The sequence below is a fragment of the Euleptes europaea genome, chromosome 3 (assembly GCF_029931775.1).
Source record: "Euleptes europaea isolate rEulEur1 chromosome 3, rEulEur1.hap1, whole genome shotgun sequence".
Lineage (NCBI taxonomy): Eukaryota > Metazoa > Chordata > Lepidosauria > Squamata > Sphaerodactylidae > Euleptes > Euleptes europaea.
Window position 1 is genome coordinate 37,399,289 of NC_079314.1, and position 22,203 is coordinate 37,421,491.

Below are 22,203 nucleotides of genomic sequence, written 5' to 3' on the forward strand. Positions count from 1 at the left end.
GGTGAAAAACAAAGAAAAGATCCCTAATTATCACCCCGAAAAGCTATGTTAGGGATCGTGGGACCTTCGCAGACAAAAGTCATGGGACGGGATAGTACTGAAGTACCTGCTTTATTCTCTGTGAGGTAGGTTAGGCTGAGAGTGAGTGACTGGCCTAAGGTGACCCATGGCAGAGTGGGGATTCGAACCTGGGGGTCCCAGATCCTAGTCTGGCACTCACTTGGCAGGTGATGGGGTCTTGCTCCAGTCTAACAGCTCTTCCTCCTCTTCTTTTTGGGCCAGGAAAATGTTCAGCTGCACCTGAAAAGCAGCAATGGGCCAATTGAGGTGTACCTGTGCCCTGAGGAGGTCCTGGAGGAGAGCCCCGCCAAGGAGAGCGGCTGCCCAGCCCCAACGCACCAAGACGGGGGTCACAGTTCCAATCCTCCGATGGTGAAAGGTAAGAGCCCTCGGCTTGAGGACCGATGAAGGGGAACATCCGAAACTGATTGTGGTGTGTGCTGTTGGGCTTCCCCCTTCACTGCTGGCTTCTTAAAAGCCTCATGGCCAGTAGAGATCCACATTGGCAGTCAGTGAAACCTTCCTTACTGTTGCTGCTCTTTGGCCTAGTGTATACACATGCAGAGCAATTAGATGGTACAGTCATAAAGTGGTTGAGCAGACTGTACCATGTCAGCTTGTGTTTTTGAATGCTCTCCCCAAAGCTGTTCTAAATATATTGTTCATTTACTTCATTTCATATCCTGCCTTTCTCTCTGTTGGAAACCCGAAATGTCTTGCCTCGTTCTCCTCTCCTCCATTTTATCCTCACAACAACCCTGTGCGGTAGGTTAGGCCGAGAGTGTGTGTGTGACTGGCCCACGGTCACCTAGCAAAGCTTGAATGGCAGAATGGGGGTTCAAACCTGGGTTGCCCAGATCCTAGTCCAACACTCTTAACCACTACACCACACTGTCTGTGTTAAAACTCTCGGTGAGATTAAAATTAGCACAGTAAGAGGGAAGAGTTCTACCATGTTTCTGTCTCCCTGCTGTGCTAGTTTTCTACTTGCAGGTCAGAGCATTTATTTCAGTTTATTGTCTTAAATTTTTCTCCTTCCCCCCCCCCCAGACAGGAATCCTACCCCCCTCACTTCTTAGACTTATTGCTCCCCTGATCAGTGGATTCCCAGATAAGTCGGCTGAGTTCCTGTCTAAGAAGCTTCTGATGGGGGAGATTCCTCATCTTTCGCTCCCCACTGCCAAATTCTGCGCCATCGCAATTAAAATACACAAAAATAGGGTGGGGGGAAAAAACCTGTTAAAATTCTTTTGTACTTCTATACTTTTAGTAATTTTAAGTTGGCAAGCCTACTTTTGTGTTATGCACTAATATTTTATATCTTATTAATACCAGATTTTTATCAATTTTTGTAACTTGTAATAGTTTTTACAGTTTTACCAAGTTGGACAATCTGATACAGTAATTTCTGGCTGGTCAAATAGACCGTATCAATAAACTTGACTTGACTTAACCCCCTTACTTCTGTTCTATCTTTGCAAGCCCTTTGTAAAGGTAGATCAGGCTCAGAAAGACGTAAAGTAACTGGCAGAGGTCACCCAGTTACCTTTCTGGCAGTATGGGTTTGAATGTGGGCCTCCCAGGTCAAAATCAGGAACTGTACATGACGAAGGGCCAACAGCCTGGCTTGATATGACATGCAGTTTCCAGGAGTAATATGCCAAGAGCCTGGCAACTGCGCACATTGAAAACATGCACTGCCCACTACTCTCTCGATACGTACAGTTTGTGTTTATGAACAGATTTGATAACATGCAAATGAGAACCTTGAGAAATCCAGTGTTTGGTTTTGTGCATATCACAGCTTTATGCACGTCAAAAATATTCTTTTTCCCCACCCTGACTTGGAGTCAGGGGATTAGAGCAACCGCCCAATGAGAAGTGGTTAAAACGCTTAGGGCTGTTTAGCTTGGAAAGAAGGTGGTTAAGGGGAGACATGACAGAGGTCTATAAAATTAGGCATGGTCTGGAGAGAGTGGACAGGGAGAAGCTTTTCTCCCTCTCATAATACTAGAACGCGGGGTCATCTGCTGAAGCTGGAGGGTGAGAGATTCAAGAATAGGTACCTAAAAGGTAAGAAATAAATCTTTTGGGTACCTTATTCTAGTTTTAAAGGGTTAAGGTTCCCTGCCCCCCCCCTTTTTGTTGCTATATCTATTTCTTGGGGTGAGAGATTCAAAACAGATAAAAGGAAGTTTTTCTTCACACGGCGCATAGTTAAATTGTGGAACTCCCTGCCCCAGGATGTGGTGATGGCTGCCAACTTGGAAGGCTTTAAGAGGGGAGTGGACATGTTAATGGAGGAGAGGGCTATTCATGGCTACTAGTCAAAATGGCTACTAGTTGTGATGCATACCTATTCTCTCCAGGATCAGAGGAGCATGCCTATTATGTTAGGTGCTGTGGAACACAGGCAGGATAATTCTGCTGCTGCAATCGTCTTGTTTATGGGCTTCCTGGAGGCACCTGGTTGGCCACTGTGTGAACAGCCTGCTGGACTTGATGGCCCTTGGTCTGATCCAGCATGTTCATATGTTCTTATAAGTCAGGATAGGATTAAAAATATTTTTTTAAAAAAAGGGTTTTTTTAAAAAAATTGTATTGTATTTTGTATGTTCTTAATTGTGGAGCTTTTAAAAAATGATTTGTATTTGGTATGATCTTAATTGTGGAATCATAAGCTGCCTTGAGTCAAAGGGAAAGGAGGGGTGTCAAAATTTTAGTTTCCTAAAAGACAGAAAAAGGAGGCGACTGGCGCATCTGACACCGATTCTGGAGCCACCTCTGGGTGGGGGGGCACGGTGTCGCTTCGGCGCTCTGCTCACTCGCGGCTCTTTTCTTTCAGCCGAGCCCGTGAAGACAGAGCTGCCGAGCTGCCTCATGGAAGGGGAGGATGGCTTCCTGGAGTTGCCCCAGCACCTCTTGCAGCAGACGGAGGACCAGCTCCCTTCTGCTTCCTACGGCGACGCCGGCCCGTTTGTCAGCTTCTCCCCTCCCCTCGACCAAGATGACTACCTGTGGGGGCTAGAGGAGGGAGAGGGGGTGAGCGACTTGTTTGAGGCCTACGACTTGGGCGACCTGCTGAAAAACTGAACCGGGAGTCATAGTCCTAGTCTTTCTTTTTGGTTTATGGTGCTAGCCTGTCCTCTCTCCTCCCTCCAATGCCTCAGGGCTTTTCTCGGAAGCGTTGGGTAGAAGGAGGCCTCGCAAGCTGCTCTCTGGGTCTCAAGGAGATCTTGGTCCGTCTCTGCCATTTTCCAGAACTGTCAAGGACTTTGTGGGCCCTTGGGCACAAGGAGGACAGCGGTGGGCTACCCTCAGGTAGTCTCTCGCTCTGGACTTTACCTTCAAGGTCCCCTTAGAAATGCTCTGCGGAGTTAGCCGCTTACTCCTCCCTCCTCTTCCTCGTGTGTGCAGCAGGGAAATACCTCCAAGCAGCCATGCCTTATTTAGGAAGGACCAGGTAGGCATCCATGTTTTGCATGGATTTCTCACACTGGAGGAAAGAGCCAGACTGGGGCACTACCAATGGTAGGTGGTGGCGGTACACGGCGAAGGAAGTGTGCCACCCATCAATTTGGGGTTGTTGTTACGGCTGGAGTGCTGATCTTACCCTGTCCCCACCCACCTCCTTTATGAGTGCAGTAGTCAGGTGGCTTGGCTGGGGCACCTGTCTCACAATGCAATACTTAATAGTGGCATCACATTTCTGAGCTTTTTGGCGATTGTGGCGTTCCGGACGGCTTTAGTTACGGACCCGCCTGCTGTAGCCTCGAGCTCTTCCCATGTTCTTTTTGGAATCCTGGCGTAATGCGATATTCCAAACATACTCTCCTCTTGAGCTGCAGGGCCACCTAGGAGTGGGTGCTGGACCCTAATTGTATATTAGGATGATAGTGAAAACTTTTACTTAAGGAGCCAGCAAAGTGAACGAGGGCTTTTGGGGAGTGTTCCCCCACTCTTCTGTTGAACGTGAGGTCTAAGTAAGCTAAATGCATGCCTTGCCAAAATCTGTATGAAGGAGTTAACACTGGATTGCTTGGGAGGACATCTGTGCTGATTCCCCCCCCCCCTGTCTTCATAAAAGAATGACCAATGGGCACTTCCACCTCACCTGCTGCTTCCCGGCACTGAAGTCCAGTCGACTCAGTTCCATCCTAAGTAGAGCCACCCCCTTCTAAATGCATCAACTTCAGTGGACTTAGAAGGGTGTGACTCTGCTTAGGATTGCACCACAAACCCTTCTTTGCCTCTAACCATTGTAAACAGGGCTGTTGGCAAGCCTTGGGCAAGATGCCCTCCGGTGCCCCCCAGCACGTTGTGCATGATCACGTGTGTGTACATGTGCATACACACTGACTCAATCCTGGGAGAGGAAGTGAAGCTGACTCTCAGACTCTTTTTAAGCCCTGTTGGCGCTGGTAGAGTTTAAAGGAGTATGGAACAGTTGGACTCCACTCCTAGCAGCAAATCAGCCTCCCTAAAGACCACTGCAGTTGTCTCCTGCGCTTGGTGGGAGTGAGATGCGTCAAGCGGTCTCTCATTGGTGGTAGGGGAAAAAAAGAAGGGGGGAAAACCTGATAGAAGACAGAAAAAAATGTGCAAAGCACCAGAGGTTACAAGGCGTTTATCTAATTACTTGTAGCTACTCCAAAGTTTTACAAAATACTATTAACAACAAAGGTTCAAATAAATTACAAAACATGTATTACAGAATATAAATAATGAGCAAACACAAAAAGCAAAAGTGTTGATAATGTAACACAAAACTACAACAATGACAATTGCTTTTTGCGTTTGCTCATTGTTTGTACTCTGTAATACATGTTTTGTAATTTATTTGAAACTTTGACGTTAATACTATTTTGTAAAACTTTGAAGTAGCTACAAGTTATTAGATAAACGCCTTGTGACCTCTGGCGCTTTGTGCATTTTTTTTTCTGTCTGGTTGGTGGACCATCTTCTGGTCTTCAGCGGATGCCTGACCACTGGGTGTGCCCATTCAGCTATGCAGTCGTCCTTCCTAGAGCCCCTGTTCAAAGTCCGGTGATACCAGGTGGCAATCCCTTGCCGTTTGTCCTCATTGGGTGCAGAGGCTCCCTCTGTATGAAGTCGGAGGTGCCTTGGGAGGCTTGGGTCCCTTAGGAAACATAATTTCGGTCTTTCCTCCCCCTGCCCTGATGGTAAATCCAGAGGTTCCCCAATTGCTCTCTCATTCCTGGTGCCCTCTCTGCATATCTTTCATCCTCAAGAAGGCAGTTGTTACCTCTGAAGGTCCCAAGGGGTTTGGCTGCTCAGCTCCTAATTCAGCCATTGAGCCAGCAAGCCCTCTTCTTCCCTCCCCACCGCCTTGCCACCATGACAAAGAAATAGGCAAAATCGGGAATGCGAGCCATGTTTGGACCAACCTCTGCTTCTAAGACGGTCTATCCAGCTTCTGAGACGCACAGAGCTTTTCTTAATGGGTTCAGTGCAACTTGAAAAGATTGCATGTTTGTCGTTTCATATTTGTGCTCCCTATAGACGTGTGTCTGTTTTATAGATACTTTTATCAGTAATTTTTTACTTCTCTCCTAGGACTCAGATCCTGACGCTATGGGCATCTCAGGCCTGCCACAGAAAATGGCATCTTTGCTTCTAGTTTTTGCCCACAACATCTTGTGAAACTTGCAGTGATGTGCGATATAATCAGTGATGTGCTACATAATCTCATCCAGCTTTGTTGGGTGCCACGGCAGCTGGGATGGGGGGAAGCAGATGACCAGTTTTGTAGGCCCATTTTGGAGAGAAGAGGGCAAAGCCTAGACGCAAAAATGCCATTTTCAGCAGCAGCCTCGTGCCTCCTGTCAGTCCTGTCCTTAGATGAATCTGCTTTCTGTAACCAATAGACATTTACTCAGGGAAGAAAAAAAAGGCTCGAATTTATTCTGTAAGCTTCTTCTCCCTCTCTCATGCACCTCATTAGAGCGGCCGATGCCTTGCTCCCTTGTGCAGCAAATCTCAATCAATTCAGCACTTGGGTCTTAAATTTAAAGCATTGCTTGGCCTGTTTCTGAAGGTTTTGATCATTTTCCTTGTGATTGTGTTTACTCTTAAGGTTGTATTTGCCTAGGGTGCCAGCTGTTAGTTGAGGTTTACAGTCCTTCTGCAGGGGGAATCGGGGCGTTCAGTTCTCAATGGAGGGGGGGCATCCTTTTCTTTCCTCCACCCGTCCCGTTCATGGTTCTATAACCACCAACCCTGCACTGATTTGACCCTGAGCTCAATGAGGAAATGAAGTGAGTATTTAAACCTCTAGAGGATTTGAGGGCTTGTCTGGGTGGGCAGTTCACTTCCATGGCTGTTCAGGTGGCTTCTTGGCATGGATCATCTGTGTCCATCAAACTGGGGGACAGCTCACAGTGCCAGTTTGGCGAGGGGGGGGAGGACATTGGGTTAGATGCTGTGCATGGAGCCCCCTTGCCTGGAGCAGGCACATCTCTCCTCACTGCCAGCCTGTTTGACCTCTCAGAGCTCAATCTGAAGTGCTGCCCAGAAAGTGAGGTGAGCAGTAGTCCTCTGACCGCTTATTTCTTATTCAAAGTGGGCAGGCAGGCAAGAGCAAAGTAGAGAACCGTCAGGGCTCCAGTGTTTGGCAAGACTCCCCCCAGCTACGTTGTACGCCTTAGTGGAGGCCTAACTAAGGCCGACTCCTGGCGCCAGCCCGGATGGCTCACATCATGGGATGCTTACTCATTGACAAAACATTTCTGCATGTTGAAAACTAGCATCACAGAGAAGGCGAGGCAACAACCTTCCTGTATGATTCTCTTTGTGGGGGGTGGGGGGATTCGTATGGAGAAATATTTCCACACACACACACCAGGATGTTGTATGGCCCAGATGTGAGTCTGTGGCCTTCGGGAACCAGGCCTTTCTGTTGTTGCACTAAATGAGAATGATGGGTGGGTGGGAGTGAATGAATGACAACCGAGAAGTGTCTTGGGGTGGGGTGGGGGGTGTCCTTGTCCTGCACAGTTGCAGGAACCAGCTTGCCTGCGAGGTTTGAAGACGTCAGACACATCAAGGCAGAGCGGACGTCATTTGAAAAATCTCCATTGCTGCTGTATTTCAAGTCCTACTCTGCGTTAAGAGTAAGAGCTCTGCCGAATCCTTGCTCACAAACACTTCTGGTGTGGAAGGATGACTTCTGGGGGGAAGGTGAGGAGAGAGAAGGTTCTCTATCCCCAAGGCCTTGCTTGTTCCTCCTTTGTGTATTGTTCAGTGCCAGTTCTCAGTTGTTTCTTTCCCTGATCTGCAGTTTGAGCACCGTGTTTTTTTTAAATAGTGGCTGTGTTTCTTCAATGATCCTCTCCAATCAGGCTTAGCTGTGTGATGACGTTATAAAGCCAAATCAGAGCAAGGGCAATGCTGCCTGCTCTCCTTCTGGAAGGCCAAACATGTTCGGCTTGGCTTGCAAAGCCGCTCTGAGCAGCTTCCAAAACAAGTGTTGGTGCTTCATGGATTTGGGAACAATGTTGGTCTAAGGTTAGGCCATAGGGTTGGGAGCCAGGAGGTTTTCTTACCACATCTTTGCCACTGAATCATTACACAACCTTCATTGCATTCTGTGTTTCAATTTCCCTCCTATCAGTCAAATGGGAAAGACTCAAATTTTCTAGCCTCTTTCTTCATTTAGGCATTGTAGCAATTCTCCTTCCTTCCTTTTCCTTTATTAGTGGCTCTTCTGAACATCTCTGGCTCTGCCTTGGTCAACTCCCCCTTTTAATAAAAGGCATCTTTGTGTGGTTTGGGGATGTTGAGTGCACTGGTGTGATGCACCCGAGTGAGAAGCATGGCACCTGTGGACTTGTATTTGGGGACATCTGTGGGGAAATGTGGGCTGTGCCCTGCAATACATAGCTCCCCCGGTGAGGGTACAACAAAGTTCAAATGCTAGATCCAGGCTCATGGTCATCTTTTCCTAGTGGCGTTTTTGGCAAGGGCTGGTTTACCACTCCCAGAACAATTGCGTGGTTTACGCCCTTCTGTGAACCCCCCACTTAAGAATGTAAGCAGAAGGCCATATGACTAAGCAGCATCCAGTAGTGAAATTTTCCTCTTGGTAAAAATGGGGTCTGTAAGTGAGAAGGCTAGGCTGGAACCTTCTGACCTGATACACTAGTTTTCTTTCAAGCAGTTTTTGACATGTTGATAAGGATGCCAACCTAACCATCTCCACAATGTACTAGATTTTCACAGATGAGGGGTGTTTGAAATTAGATAGTGTTCAATTATACTGTTGTCTTAGCTGCAAATGATACGGGCCTGGGAAAGGGCTTTGCAGGTCTGCTTTAAGGCACAGGGTTAGTGGTGCCCCAAACCCCACTGGATCCTCAAAAACTTTCAACCAGCAGTGTTCCTGTGTTGCTCCTGAAACTTTTAGCAGGGTTCTTTTGACCTTGCCTCTGCTTGGAGCAGGGATGTGGGATGGGACCACCCAGGAGGGCTTCATAGGATATTTCCCCAGTTCTTCATGCCAATAGCTTGATCCATGAAGGCAATCTTCCTCTTATTTTGGCTCAAATCACACTGCAATCCTACACAAGGTTACTCCAGTCTAAGCCCATTGATTTCAACGGACTAATTGACCTGTTCTGTTTTGTGAAGGATGAGGCTTGGAACCAGCTATGTAACAGTGAAAGAGGTTTGCTAATGTGCGCTTGAGTAATTCATTCAGTATACTACTTTTTTTTCTTTCTGCTCCCTTTCCCCTATGAAGTCTTACGTTCTTATGAGTCCAACCCTTCCCCCAATCAGAGGCTCACATGCACACCATTCTCCTCCTCCTGGCACACAGAACATGGCACATACACTTGTACATTGTCGCCCCCAAAAGAGGTGCCTGAGCCACAGGCTGTGTCCACACGTCCCTATGTTTCTGCACCTAGCCTGACTGTAAAAGTACTCGCACGACAGAGGATGCTTGTTTTGGAATGCTGTAATGTTCAATTTAGGCCTAAGGAATCCAGAGTGGCATATGGGTTTTGCCACTGGGGCTCTCTCCTTCTACAGTTGCAGAAATAGTTAGCTGTGGCCCTGCTTGCTTCTGCATCAATCCCTACCTGCGCTGGGCAATGCCACAATGCTGCAGCGTAGGATGAGGTCACTTGCTCTGCAAGTTCGTGGGCTGTTGGGTAGTGGAAGAGTGGAAAGGCCAGCCAGACTTATACCACTTGCGTGCAGGGCTGAGAGAGCTCAGTCCCAGATAGTCTTCCAGGTGCAAAGGTGCCTTTTGAGATTCCAATGCTTTTTTGGTGACCTTTTGGAACATCTCCCCCCAGATTGATTTTTGCCCATAACAAATCCTTAGCAGCATCCCCATGACAAGAACATCTGTAGTTCTGAGACCTCATTGCTGAAGGAGGAGCAGCTGGTGATTCAAGCTTTGTACAGGCATGGGACATGTTAAGTAAAAGGCTCTGGCCAGGTCTTCCTGGCCAGGTCAGCCCCCTCCCCTCCTTCCCTGACTCACAGCAGGGTGAGAGGGGGTGGATGGGCCAAGTCAGAGTGCCCCCCCATGGACATTTTCCAACTTTGGACAGCACCCACCAGACCACAAGCAAGGCAGCTGTGCACCTGCTTTCAACACACAGAGATGCTCTGTGCAAGCTGCGAGGGCGTCCCAGAATCCTCCAGGGTGGCACACTCCAGTTTCTCACATCTCAGCCCCTTCCGTATGCTTGCTTGCTTATGTGAAAAGCAAGAGCCACCAATTGGTTGGGAAGTGCTGAGAGATGCTGGTGGGCCAAATGGGGGCGGATTTGCCGCCTGGCTTGTCAGTTGCCAAGACCCTCTTTTAGCAAGTCACTGTTCCTTGATTTGGTGCAGACTAACTTGATTCTCTTGCAAGGAGGGGATAAATCTTGGATTGAGGATGCCTCGATGTCATTCTAGGCCTTTCCAAGGACAAAGGAATATTTAAGGGCTATGTGTCTTTGCCAGTTTGAAAATAAGCTTTTTAAAAAACCAACTTGGTTTTTTTTTTTAATTTCTTTGTATAAATAAGTCTTTACTTTTGTACATAGAGTTGTGGGTTTTGTTCAAGAAAGCAAAGTTCTGTGGTATTCAATTGACAGGAACTGTTTTTGGAACTTTGGTTTGTTGTAGAATAATTAACTCTCCGTGTTTCTAATCGCTGAGTTTGCTTTTTGACCAGCTTCCAAGGCTAATTTTTTTTTTAATGTGGGTTGAGTGTTTGTATCAATGAACTGCCGCTCAGCTTTCAGTCTTAATTCAGTGCGCTTGTACACGGGGAGGCTGTTGTTGATTCTTCCAATATTTTGTCTTGTGCAAGACGTCTTTAAAAAAATAATGCCTTCCAAACATGTGGCCTAGCTGCACAGCAGGCCTTGTCTTAATATTGTAAAAGTTGTACATAATTATTGCACTGTATTTATAACAGGGAACCCTCTTTGACACTGTTCCACTGTGTATTATGGGTTTGTTTGTTTTTTAAACTGAGTATTTAAAAGTGTTCTAAGACTTTTCTGTGATGTTTGGCTTGGCCTTGTGGATGGAAATGCGCGTGGGGTGTGTGTGTGTGTGTGTGTTTTCTAAAAAACAAAAAACTTGAGGCACTTGGTTTTTGTGAACAAAAAAAATGGAAATAAAGATTTTTGAACCAACCTGAAATGGAGTTGTTCTGTACCTCATTAGCTGATGCTTTTTTTAACAAAAATCTCCCGGAACAATGCTCACCTCCCAAACCTCTGTTGCTCCTCTCCCCATTCATTTATTTGGAAAATTTCTATACCGCCTCTCCAGGGAACTGAGGCAGCTTACAAAATTAAGCAAAACATAAAGCATACAAGTTATGAAAACCCAGCATTCGAAAACACAGCAGAGCGTAAAACATGGAGCAGCTTAAAATGAGATTTTTAAACCGTTCTCAGGATAAAAAGACTATAAAATGATTTTTTTAAAAAACAACCCCAGCATGTTTTTTTTTTAATGCTTTTATTTTATTTTGAATGTGGGTACAGAAGGCAAAAAAGGGGTGGTTAAGAGTTGATGGGAATCCGTCTGATGATGGAGAAGAGAAATACATCATATACACATCTTAAAAGATTAATCTAGCAGAATGCATTGTGGTTTTCATTTATAATTACTATCCAGGCGAAAATATACGTGCATTTAAAAAGTAAACATTATATATATTCTATAACTAAACAGATGGTTTCCTGCATGACTAAACAACTACGAATGATTATGTAACATTAAATTTTTAATGTACTAATTTATCCTGCCGCTTCAATATTAGTAATTTAGTAAAATGGTTTCCATTTGTCGTTAAATTGTTCACGTGTCTCATCATCAGTTGTATTCATCATATTGGTCATTTTGGCCATGGTGGCGTACTCCATAAGTTTGTCCTTCCATTCCTCCACATCTGGGAGGGATTATTGTTTCCGTCTTTTTGCTGTGATTACTCTAGCCGCAGTGGTGGCATACTTAAACAAATCTTTAGATTACCATGCTTTATGTTAAGGCTGTGTTTTCATTTGGGTGGGGGAAGAACAGTCATGTCAGTCGGTTACATGTGCGCATACACACACATTCTTGTGTCAATAGTCAGGATAAAGGCTTCTTTTCACAGTAAGGTCCTGAGTCATATCACCACCTGTTTGTGAGTAGTCACTGTCCATGTCCATATTTTGGGCTTTTCTCTTTCATTGCCTTTAAAGGTAAAGGTAGTTCCCGTGCAAGCACCGGGGTCATTCCTGACCCATAGGGTGACTTCACATCCCGACATTTCCTAGGCAGACTATGTTTACGGGGTGGTTTGCCATTGCCTTCCCCGTCGTCTACACTTTCCCCCCAGCAAGCTGGGTACTCATTGCCTTTAGCTCCCAATTTTTACAGGCTTTTCTCCCCCATATACATCACTGATCTCCAATATGGTGCCCACCCATATGTTTGCTGTTCACTTCTTGAGTCTTGGGGATAATACCCCAAGGTTCTTGAATACAGCCAGAGGGGGCAAAAAACATAAGAGAGCATGAACACATGAATCTGCCTTATACTGAATCAGACCCTTGGTCCGTCAGTCAGTATTGTCTACTCAGACCGGCTGCAGCTCTCCAGGGTCTCAGGCTGAGGTCTTTCACATCATCTACTTGCTTAGTCCCTTTAACTGGAGATGCCAGGAATTGAACCAGGGACCTTCTGCATGCCAACCAAATGCTCTACAAACCGAGCCACAGTCCCTCACCAGATGACTGATTGACAAAATGCTGAGCTCATGCTGGGTCGGCTCATCACAGCTGCGTATCCTCTGTTTGGCTGTAGCCAGACTTTCCTAAGCCTTCAGTCTTGAAAACCTCTCCACGGGTCTGCACAAGGAGCAAATCCCCCCTTTCTTTGGAAGCTGAACCTGGAGCTGAGGAAACTTTGGAAGCTGAATCTGGAGCTGAGGAAGGATCCGGAGACATCACTTTTGCATCTGCAGGAGCACCTGTGTGAAAACAGCTGCCACAACAGTTTGGAGGATGTTTAGCGGGGCTTTTTTCTTATTGGTGAAGGAAAGATAACTGATAACTGAAAAAGGCTGTGATGGGAACCCATGTGGACAGAAGCCAAGATGGATGGAGGGTTAAAGTGAGGAGGTGGAGGAGGCATGATTGAGTGGAACACCAGGTAGGGATCCAACCCCTTCACTTATTAATGCTTTTCCCCCAGAGAGCTCAAAGGAGCGGTACTCTTTGGCGGTCTCCCACTCAAGCACTCAGCAGATCAAGAGATGCCGTCAGGCTGAAAATGCTGCCTCCAACTTTCTTTGTACAATCCATTTCAGCTGGGAAGCTAATTAGGCACCCACTAGGTAGATGGGATGGTGGGAGCCTGTAAGCCATTTCTGGTTTAACAGCAGATAATTAGCTTTAGGGAGGTGGGCAATTTACATTGGGGAAAAGAGCGGGGGGGGGGTTAACTGTCCATCCCCCTACAGCTCTGTGGCCCTCATCCAAATCACCCCTCTAGTCTCCCCTATGGCTAGTTTTAAGCTTTTTAAAAAATTCAGCAAGCATGAGAGCCAGTGGCCATATGGGGGCCTTTTAGCCACTGTTGTTTTAAATAATTTTGAAATTTGGGGAGGGTCTCTTGGACCTACAGCACTGCGCGCTGAGGTGGTTAACCCCCCTGCCCCCCCCCCACACACATCACCTCTTCAAATACCAGAACAGCTTCACCGGCACACACCCTGGCGTGGCTGTTTCAACACTTGAAAAGGCATGGGGATGGGAGGGGGAGGGGGAGGGGGAACAAGAGCACCAAGATCAGGCCCTTTGTGGCGTTTTAAAATGACTTTTCAAAGGGCCGCGAGGGATGCCGTCACATCCTAGTTTGGCCCTGAGATCTGGGACGCTTGGGCTCTGATCCCTACTTTGCCATGGAAGCTGGCTGGGTGCTCTTGGGACATTCTCAACCTGAACTACCTCACAGGGAGGTGGTTGCAAGGATAAAACCGAGGAAGGGAGAACAGTGCTATAAGCCACACCCCCATTGGGGTATCAACCAAGTAAATCAATGAACTATGCTGGAATTATTGAAATATTTACACTCTGCTTTCCCTTTGGTTTAAAAATCCGAATTCAAAACATACAAAGTACCACCCCCAAATAACCCCCTTCTCCCCCAAATTCCTACAGCCTACACCCCCATTAAAATTGCAGCACCTCCTAATAACTTACTGACTTATTGATACCCTGCTTTTAACCCAAAGTGGTTTGCAACATTATTCTCCTCCATTTCATCCTCACAACCACAACCCTGTGAGGCTGTAGGCCAGGCTGAGAGCATGTGACTGGCCCAAGATCACCCGTGGCAGAGCCATCCAGATAGTGTGCCATCCGGATAGCGTCCCCTCATTTCAGAGAGCCAGTTCCTTAGAGCAGGAGCTGTTATAGGGTAAGAAAGGGCTCTGTTTGATGCTGTGCGGGCTACCTTAAGCAAGGAAAGAGCCAGTAAGTGGCCATGTGAGGACCATATTTGGTAATTGGGGACTTGTGGGGGGAGATGGTCTCACTAGGGTTGCCAACCTCCAGGTAATAGCAGAAGATCTCCTGCTATTACAACTGATCTCCAGCTGATAGAGATCACTTCACCTGGAGGAAACGGCCACTTTGGCCATTGGACTCTATAGCATTGAAGTCCCTCCCCTCCCCAAACCCTGCCCTCCTCAGGCTCCACCCCCCCAAATCTCCCGACGATGGCGAAGAGGGACCTGGCAACCCTAAGGTCTCACTGTCATGCCTATTTTGATCCTTACAAGAGTTGCACAGAGTTCTTGGTTGGTAATGAGTGGCTTTTCTTGACCCTGACTCAGAAACCCCTCTGTGAGAAAGAATAAACGATGTACAGGCAGAGTGCTAGCAAGAGAGGGGAGGGCTGCGGCTCTAGGAGCCCCCTACCAGACTTCCTTGCCGATACAGGGACACCGAAGGGGCATACGTATTTGCATTCCTGTATCTGTGTACACGCCCTGACTGGATGGCCCAGGCTAACCTGATCTCGTCAGATCCCAGAAGCTAAGCAGGGTCAGCCCTGGCTAGTAACTAAGCAGGGTCAACCCTGGTTAGTAAATGGGTGGAAGACCAGCAAGGAAGTCCAGGGTCATAATGCAGAGGCAGGCGAAGGCAAACTACCTCTGAACACCTCTTGCCTTGAAACCCCTACGGTGTTGCCGTAAGTCAGGTGTGACTTGACAGCTACTTTCCGCCACTACCACATCTCTGTACATGCCGGGGTTTGCGGGCAAGTTCTCCAGCATCTCCAATCTATTCTACTTGTGGGTTTTGTATTATTATTTTTTAACCGCGTTCGTGAAGTTAGCTTAACCTTCCCCCTTGTGGTGATCACCTAAAAGAGCAGGAAGGAAAAAAAAATAGGAATTGTATGGTGGCAGGCAGGAGCCCCGTGGCGCAGAGTATTAAGCTGCAGTACTGCAGTCCAAAGCTCTGCTCACGACCTGAGTTCGATCCCGACGGGAGTCGGTTTCAGGTAGCCGGCTCAAGGTTGACTCAGCCTTCCATCCTTCCGAGGTCGGTAAAATGGGGTACCCAGCTTGCTGGGGGTAAAGGGAAGATGACTGGGGAAGGCCCTGGCAAACCACCCCGCAAACAAAGTCTGCCTTAGAAACGTGGGGATGTGATGTCACCCCATGGGTCAGGAATGACCCGGTGCTTGCACAGGGGACCTTTACCTTTTATGGTGGCAGGCAGCTGCCAATGTAAAGTGCTGCACAGGGTTGAGATACTGAAGGCAATAGGTTACCATACAGACAGGGAATCTTCCTATCATGCTGCAAAAAAACCTGTGGCTTTCATGGGGCAGGCCAGACTCATATCCTCCGCAGAGGTGACCCTTTGGTCTGCCTTGCTGAGTATCTGACTGTCGGGGGGTCTTCAGGTTCTCAGGCACAGAATGGTCTTTCCCATCACCCTCCTTAACTGGGGGGTGCCAGAAATTGAACTTGATGCATGCAGAACTTGTGCCCCCCCCCCCCAGCCCCGACATACAGCCTTTCCCTTGGCTGGCCTTGGATGTTTGAATAGGTGGATACTTGCACACAACTTATATGGGAGACATATACAGCCCAGCATAAAAACCTAAGACAATCCTACCAGATGTTGGTGTAATTGGTAATATATACAACCTATTACATGCCTGGTCTGTTGTATATTGCCCGTATATGTAAATATATTTGTAATGTGTGTGCATGTTTTATATATGATTTAAATAGACCACTGAGGAAGGCCATATAGGCCGAAACACATTTGGCTTGTGGTGACAGACATCAGCCTTAAGAAATGCCATTGTGCTATTTTAACGGTTTTTAAATTTAATTCCTATATAGCGCTTCTAATAAATTATATATTTTCATTATTTATATATATATATTCATCCCACCCAACCTTGGGTACCCAACTTCCGTTTTCTAGGTTGGGTTCTATTCCCCTCTTTTTTCTTCTACTTTCGCACATACTCAGCCCTTCCTACCTCGCAGGGTGATGGTTTGACAAAAATGCTGGTCTACCTAATCATTGTTGGGTAAGGGGGCTCCTTGATATGTGCCAGGGATCAGTTCTACCACCTAATTACCCAAGCCAACAGTTCCACTATCCTTGGATGAAATAAACTACCAAAAAGTCAACAAGGAACATATTTCTTAATTCTTTATAAAGACTAACAGTGCCACAACTGAAAAACCATTTTGCCAAATTATCCCTCCATGGCTTCTGCACTAGTATCATGAGGCATGCCTTTCCTGGAAGCTCTGCATTTCGTAGCACTGAATCCCAGATGACAGAGCGCATTTTGAGCACTATCGGATAGGCTTGTCTTATTATTGGCGCATATCTCTGTAAAAGTGAGCCAGAGACCTTTAGGCTGCCGCAAGACTCACAACCCCCCTCCTCAATTTCCCCCTTTAATGTTAAGGCTTTTATTGCACTCCGTGGCCAAACTCATCAGCCAAGATCTTATGAGTCTCTCTCTCTCTCTGTGTGTGTATGTGTGGGAAGGATGGTCTCAAAGAGCAGGCTAAGATTCCTATTCTCCCCCCCCCCCCGTCTTCTCTCCATTCTGTAGTTTTTGTTTTGCTGTTCCCAGAAGGACATGACAAAGCCAGGCTTTTGCTCGATAATGGCGGCAAACCCGGTGCCGTAAGGAATCCAGACTGCCTGCCTAAACCTTCCCATAATTCAGCTTTCCCCTCCTCGTCTCTCCAAACAGGAATTTCCATCTGTCATCCATTAGGATCGGTGGATTTTGGAGCACAGTCTGTTGCTCGAAAGCTGCAGCAACCGTTAAGATGAGCACGGGAGTCACCCTTCAGCTGGCACAGAGCAGCATGGCTTTTTCCCTCTCCCTCCCCCCCCCCCGCCCAAATTGTTGAGTCCCGCCATCTCCTGCCAGCACGCACCACTTCTCCTGAAAGAGAAGTACATGCTGCTGATCTCAGGCCAGGGAAGAAGGGAGAGGGGGAAATGGGGAGGGGGGGTTGAGATGATGAGGCATCTGCTGAAGTTCGCAGTCTGACCAAGTCCACAGACCAGAAAGACTCGGAGTATCCATTCCCACATGGAATGGGAGATCCTGCAACTGATGTATAAGCTTTCGGGGTGAACGTCCATTTAATTAATGTTGGCAGAAGCGCTTGGAGGGAGTAGTCTACAACTTTTGCATGTTTCTTTTTTGACTTCCCTGGGTCTGATCAGCCTGAAAAGAGTGTGGGAAAGAGTTGCACTCTTCCCACCACCCCTCCTGCCGAAACACATATATTTGATGCATATATGATGGATATAGGCACGTATGATGGGGTGGTAATGGGGGGAGGGGTCAGGAAATGACATCAACATGCTGAGCTGGGTGGTTTTTGTGTGGGAGGAGAACCCCAATTGTGAAAACAGTGCTAAAGTCGACTGCGGTGACCCAAAAAAATGTGCATGTTTTGAAGCAGTTGCAGAATTCAGCAAACTGAGTATATAGGTTTGTAAAAGTACAGGTTTCTAGTTCTCAGGATGAGCTCTAGGCTCCTGTGAAAGCCTGGGCTGAATTCCTCTCCATTCGGCCAGGCTGAATACTTAGAGCTCATCCCAGAATCCTCTTTGATGGCCCAATGAAATCTGGGGCATGCAGTCTCTGATTTGAGTCTGAATTGGCTTGTGGCATCAGTAAGTGCCTGAATACCCATCTTTCTTCCCTGATGGCAGCAGAGAGCACAAGCATCGTTGGACAGGGCTGGCCTGCCTCCTGGGCCACAGGTAGGGTTGCCAACCTCCAGGTAGTAGCTGGAGATCTCCTATTACAACTGATCTCCAGCCAACAGAGATCAGTTCACCTGGAGAAAATGGCCACGTAGGCAATTGGATTCTATGGCATTCTATGGTGATGAAGAGGGACCTGGCAACCCTACTAATCGGTATGTATTTAGCTCGTGATTGTATACAATCCTTTTATTGTGGAAGAGTGATGTATTTTATATTTGTGCTGGTCTTTGGCCGTACCAATAAATATTATTATTACTCCCCCTCTGGAATGACGATCCTGCTGTCCGTAAGTGAGGTTATGGGTTGGCTTCCTTCCCGCGCTCTATTCTTCCTCTCCTTGTCTTCTGGGATGGGACTGCAGGACTGAAGATTGCCCAAGCGGGAGCTGAATATTCTACAACCACCGGGGAACTCTTACAAGGGAGGCTTGGGGAGTGCTGCACAAAGTGGAGGCTGGATGCCTCACCCCCTCCCCGTTTATGTGTCTGGGCCTCCCCTCTGGCTCCAGCCCTGCACTGCAAACTGAAGCAAGCTTGAAAGGCAGAAAGGCTCCAGAAGGAAAGAGTGACTGGATGCAGATTCATCACGCGCGATTGGCTTGGCTTCAATGGAACCCGTGGCGTTGGTTTGTCAGAGATGGATTTCTCCCCCCACTCCCTTTCTCTGAGATTTCCTGCCTACCCTTCTGTTATCATCCATTGCCCTGGCTTTCCCGTCTCTCGTCATTTTGCAACAACTGTATGTTATTGCAACGGCATTCAGGAAGCCAAAGCCGGTTCGAGGCCCCCTCACCCACTGGGCAGGCTGCCAGAGAGGGAGAGTGCTAGAGCTAGCCTGATGCATGAAGCGGCCTTATACCATGTCAGAACCTTGGTCGTCCAAGGTCAGCATTGTCTACTTTGGCTGGCAGCAGCTGTCTGAAGAGAGGCCGCAGAGACAGAAAAACAATGCGATCCGAGGCAACTTGATTTCCCATTTTCAACTGACAGCTGTCACTGGTTGTGATTGACTATGGAGGGAGGCTGGTATCACTGTGGACCTTGGCAGCTCTACGCCAACTTCCCAACGTGCTTTTCACTGGAAAATAGAGTGGAAAGCCAATTCATTATCAGACTAGAAGTAGTAGAAGAGTTGGTTTTTATATGCCGACTTTCTCTACCACTTAAGGGAGACTCAAACCAGCTGACAATCACCTTCCCTTCCCCTCCCCACGGTAGACACCCTGTGAGGTAGGTGGGGCTAAGAGAGCTCTAAGAACTGTAACTTGCCCAAGGTCACCCAGCTGGCTTCGTGTGTAGGAGTGGGGAAACGAATCCAGTCCACCAGATTAGCCTCCGCCGCTCATGTGGAGGAGTGGGGAATCAAACCCGGTTCTCCAGATCAGACTCCACTGCTCCAAACCACCGCTCTTAACCACTACACCACACTGGCTCTGGTATCATTGGGATTGGGGTATCATTGGGACTATGTCCTCTGAGTGATTGTGTCTACATTTCTTAGATCCACTTTGCAGTTCTACCCGCTGTTTCTTTTCAAGCATGCCCATGTCTTGGTATTAAAAGGTCACTTCTACATGCACACTGTTTGCTCTTTCCCTTTCCAAGCCTTGGTTTAATTGTACACCTTTCTTCCCTTCCCTATTATCAAAGAAGATTCTTCTAACTGTGTATTCACAGGATACATGAGCTGCAGACTCTAATCTGGTGAACCGGGTTGGTTTCCCCACTTCTCCACATAAGCATTGGAGGCTAATCTGGTGAACTGGATTTATTTCCCCACTCCTACACACGAAGCCAGCTGGGTGACCATGGGCAAGTCACAGCTCTGTTAGAGCTCTCTCAGCCCCACCTACCTCACAGGGTGTCTGTTGTGGGGAGGGGAAGGGAAGGTGATTGTAAGCCAGTTTGATTCTTCCTTAAGTGGTAGAAAGAGTCGATATATAAAAACCAACTTCTTCTAGAGGCACATACCAAACCCTCAGCCCTTCAGCTATCCAGCCTTAGCATAACCCAAGTATAAGCAACAAAAGATAGTGAACTATATGGCCTGTAGAGGGCATGCAGATATAACGAGGCAGTCAGAAGAAAGGGACCACACCAGGCACTGAAGCCCTACCAGAGGCCTTGCAACATTTCACATAATGAAAATAGGGACTTGCACAGAACAAGGTCAGGGTCAGCAACTGACCTCCTCCGCAGCATCCCCTCTTAACTCATTGCTGGAAGCTGCACATGGGGCTGCATTCCCTCTGCCATCGTCTGCCCCAGGGACAGCCTCAGAAGATGACATAGTGGGCCCTGTGGCTAGGGTTGTCAGGTCCCTCTTTGCCCCCGGTGGGAGGTATTTGGGGCGGAGCCTGAGGAGGGAGTGGTTTGGGGAGGGGAAGGACATCAATGCCATAGAGTCCAATTGCCAAAGCGGCCATTTTCTCCAGGTGGACTGATCTCTATCAGCTGGGGGTCAGTTGTAATAGCAGGAGATCTCCAGCTAGTACCTGGAGGTTGGCAACCCTACCTGTGGCCCAGGAGGCAGCTAAAAAGCCTAAGGATAACTATCTGCTATGAATAAACGGTGTGAACCTATATATGTATAAACTTTTACCTCCCACCCAGAGGGGGAATATGTTGCAGCAAAAGTCAACAGGAGTCTTGTGGCACCCTAAAGCCTAACAGAATTTTATTGCATGTCTTTCATGAACTAGAACTCACTTCTGCAGCGGCAATATACACCTCTTTGATTTTGCATCTGATGATGGGGCGGGGGGGCTGCAGTCCACATAAGCAAATTTTTGTTCTGACATAAGTTTATCTTTAAGATGCCTTAAGATTGCTTTCTCTTCCCGTCACAGTGCAGACTTTGGGGAATCATTGGCTAGTTTGGCAGGAAGCCCAGAATTTCTACAGCAGCAAGGGAAAAAAATCGTGACTGCTCAGATCCCTGAATTTTCCAACATTTAGCATTGCTACAGGGCTGGAGAAAAATGTCGCATTCCTTTAATAAAGGCTCAACGGGATATTATTTACCAGGGGGTGTTATTTACCTTCTGCCATGAAAAGTTTCTGCTGCCCATGTTCACACATTACGCTCCTCTTAAAGAGGCAGGACATTTTCTCTCTCTCCGCAGCCCTGTCTGACAACCATAACAAGGCCATCTCTGCAGGGGCCCCTCAGCTCAGACCCTGCCTGTGAACCCTCTGCCTCCTCCTACAAACCACCAGTAGAGGCCGCTGGTGAGTTGACACAGATCCTCAGTGCTAGGGAAGTGGCCAATCCAATCTGCCAAGCAGCTCCTGCCCTGCTGGCAGAACTTCAGGGTGGGGCTCCTGTTTGCTCTTGACCTCCAGTGGCCCAAGCACAGGCTTTCCCTGTAAGTTAAATGACCTTTCCACCTCTGCCTGGAACATCAGAAAACAGCATTGCTCAGGAGAGCATTTTTAAAAGGGAATGCAGTTGTACTGTCGGGGCGGGGGGGAAGGGGGGGAGATAGGTATTTTTATTACATTTTCCAAAAATGTAGCTTGCCTTGAGTCTCCGTGAGAAAGGCAAAGTATAAACGAAGTAAATAAGACAAAAAATAAAAATTTCCGTCTCACGTCTCCAGAACGCTTGCCTAGCAGCTAATTATTGGCATAGTCTGGCGTGAGGCTGGAAGGACTTTGCTGTTGCCATCCTAAGAATGCTTTTCTGGGAGTAAGCCCACCGAATAAAATGAGACTTACTTCCGAGTGAACCTGTTTAGGGCTGCCACAGGTCACACAGAAACAAACAAACCAAACCGTGCAAAACACAGATGAAGCAACTTCCATCATGGGAAGTAACCTTTTGAGTCGCACAGGACTCCAGGAGAAAGGGAAAATAAACATTGCTGGATCCAGATGCAGAATGATGTAAGAGTTGCACAGAACAAGAGTTTGGCCAGGTGTGGTTATTCATACTGTCTTTATACTGCCTTGACAGAAGCAGTTATGCATAATAGCACTTTCCTCTTGCAGCTCAGCTCTTAAAGGCACAGGAGTCCTTTCAGAAGCTAAGGCCATTTATGCATGGGAGGTTTTGCCTTGGAATTGCTGCTCTCTAGATGCACATTTCCCCCAACCAAATTCTCAAAACTCTGCATGGGGGCTTATTGTTGAGTTTTGAGAGCTGCAAACAAAAAAAGTTTAAAGCGATCACAGTTCCTCCGGTCACCCACTACTTGATCCTTTGTAACGGCGTGATTTCGAAGGGACTACCTGCCAAGAAAGGCGTCAATCTAAAAAATAATAATTAAAAATAAAAATGGATAAGATTGCAACCATATGCGCGCTTAAAAGCATGGCCGCTGGCCATTTAT

The 22,203-nt window shown here is 47.3% G+C and overlaps 1 protein-coding gene across 1 annotated transcript in view; it reads left to right on the plus strand.

The window, feature by feature from the left end:
• Nucleotides 1–3,214, plus strand: part of E2F2 (E2F transcription factor 2) — a 35,323-nt gene extending 32,109 nt beyond the window's left edge. The window contains exons 6-7 of the mRNA XM_056847074.1: nt 283–439; nt 2,906–3,214. Of these exons, the coding sequence (XP_056703052.1) occupies nt 283–439; nt 2,906–3,153 (405 nt within the window). The 3' untranslated portion in view covers nt 3,154–3,214. The remainder of the gene's footprint in view (nt 1–282; nt 440–2,905) is intronic.
• The last annotated feature ends 18,989 nt before the right edge of the window (nt 3,215–22,203 follow it).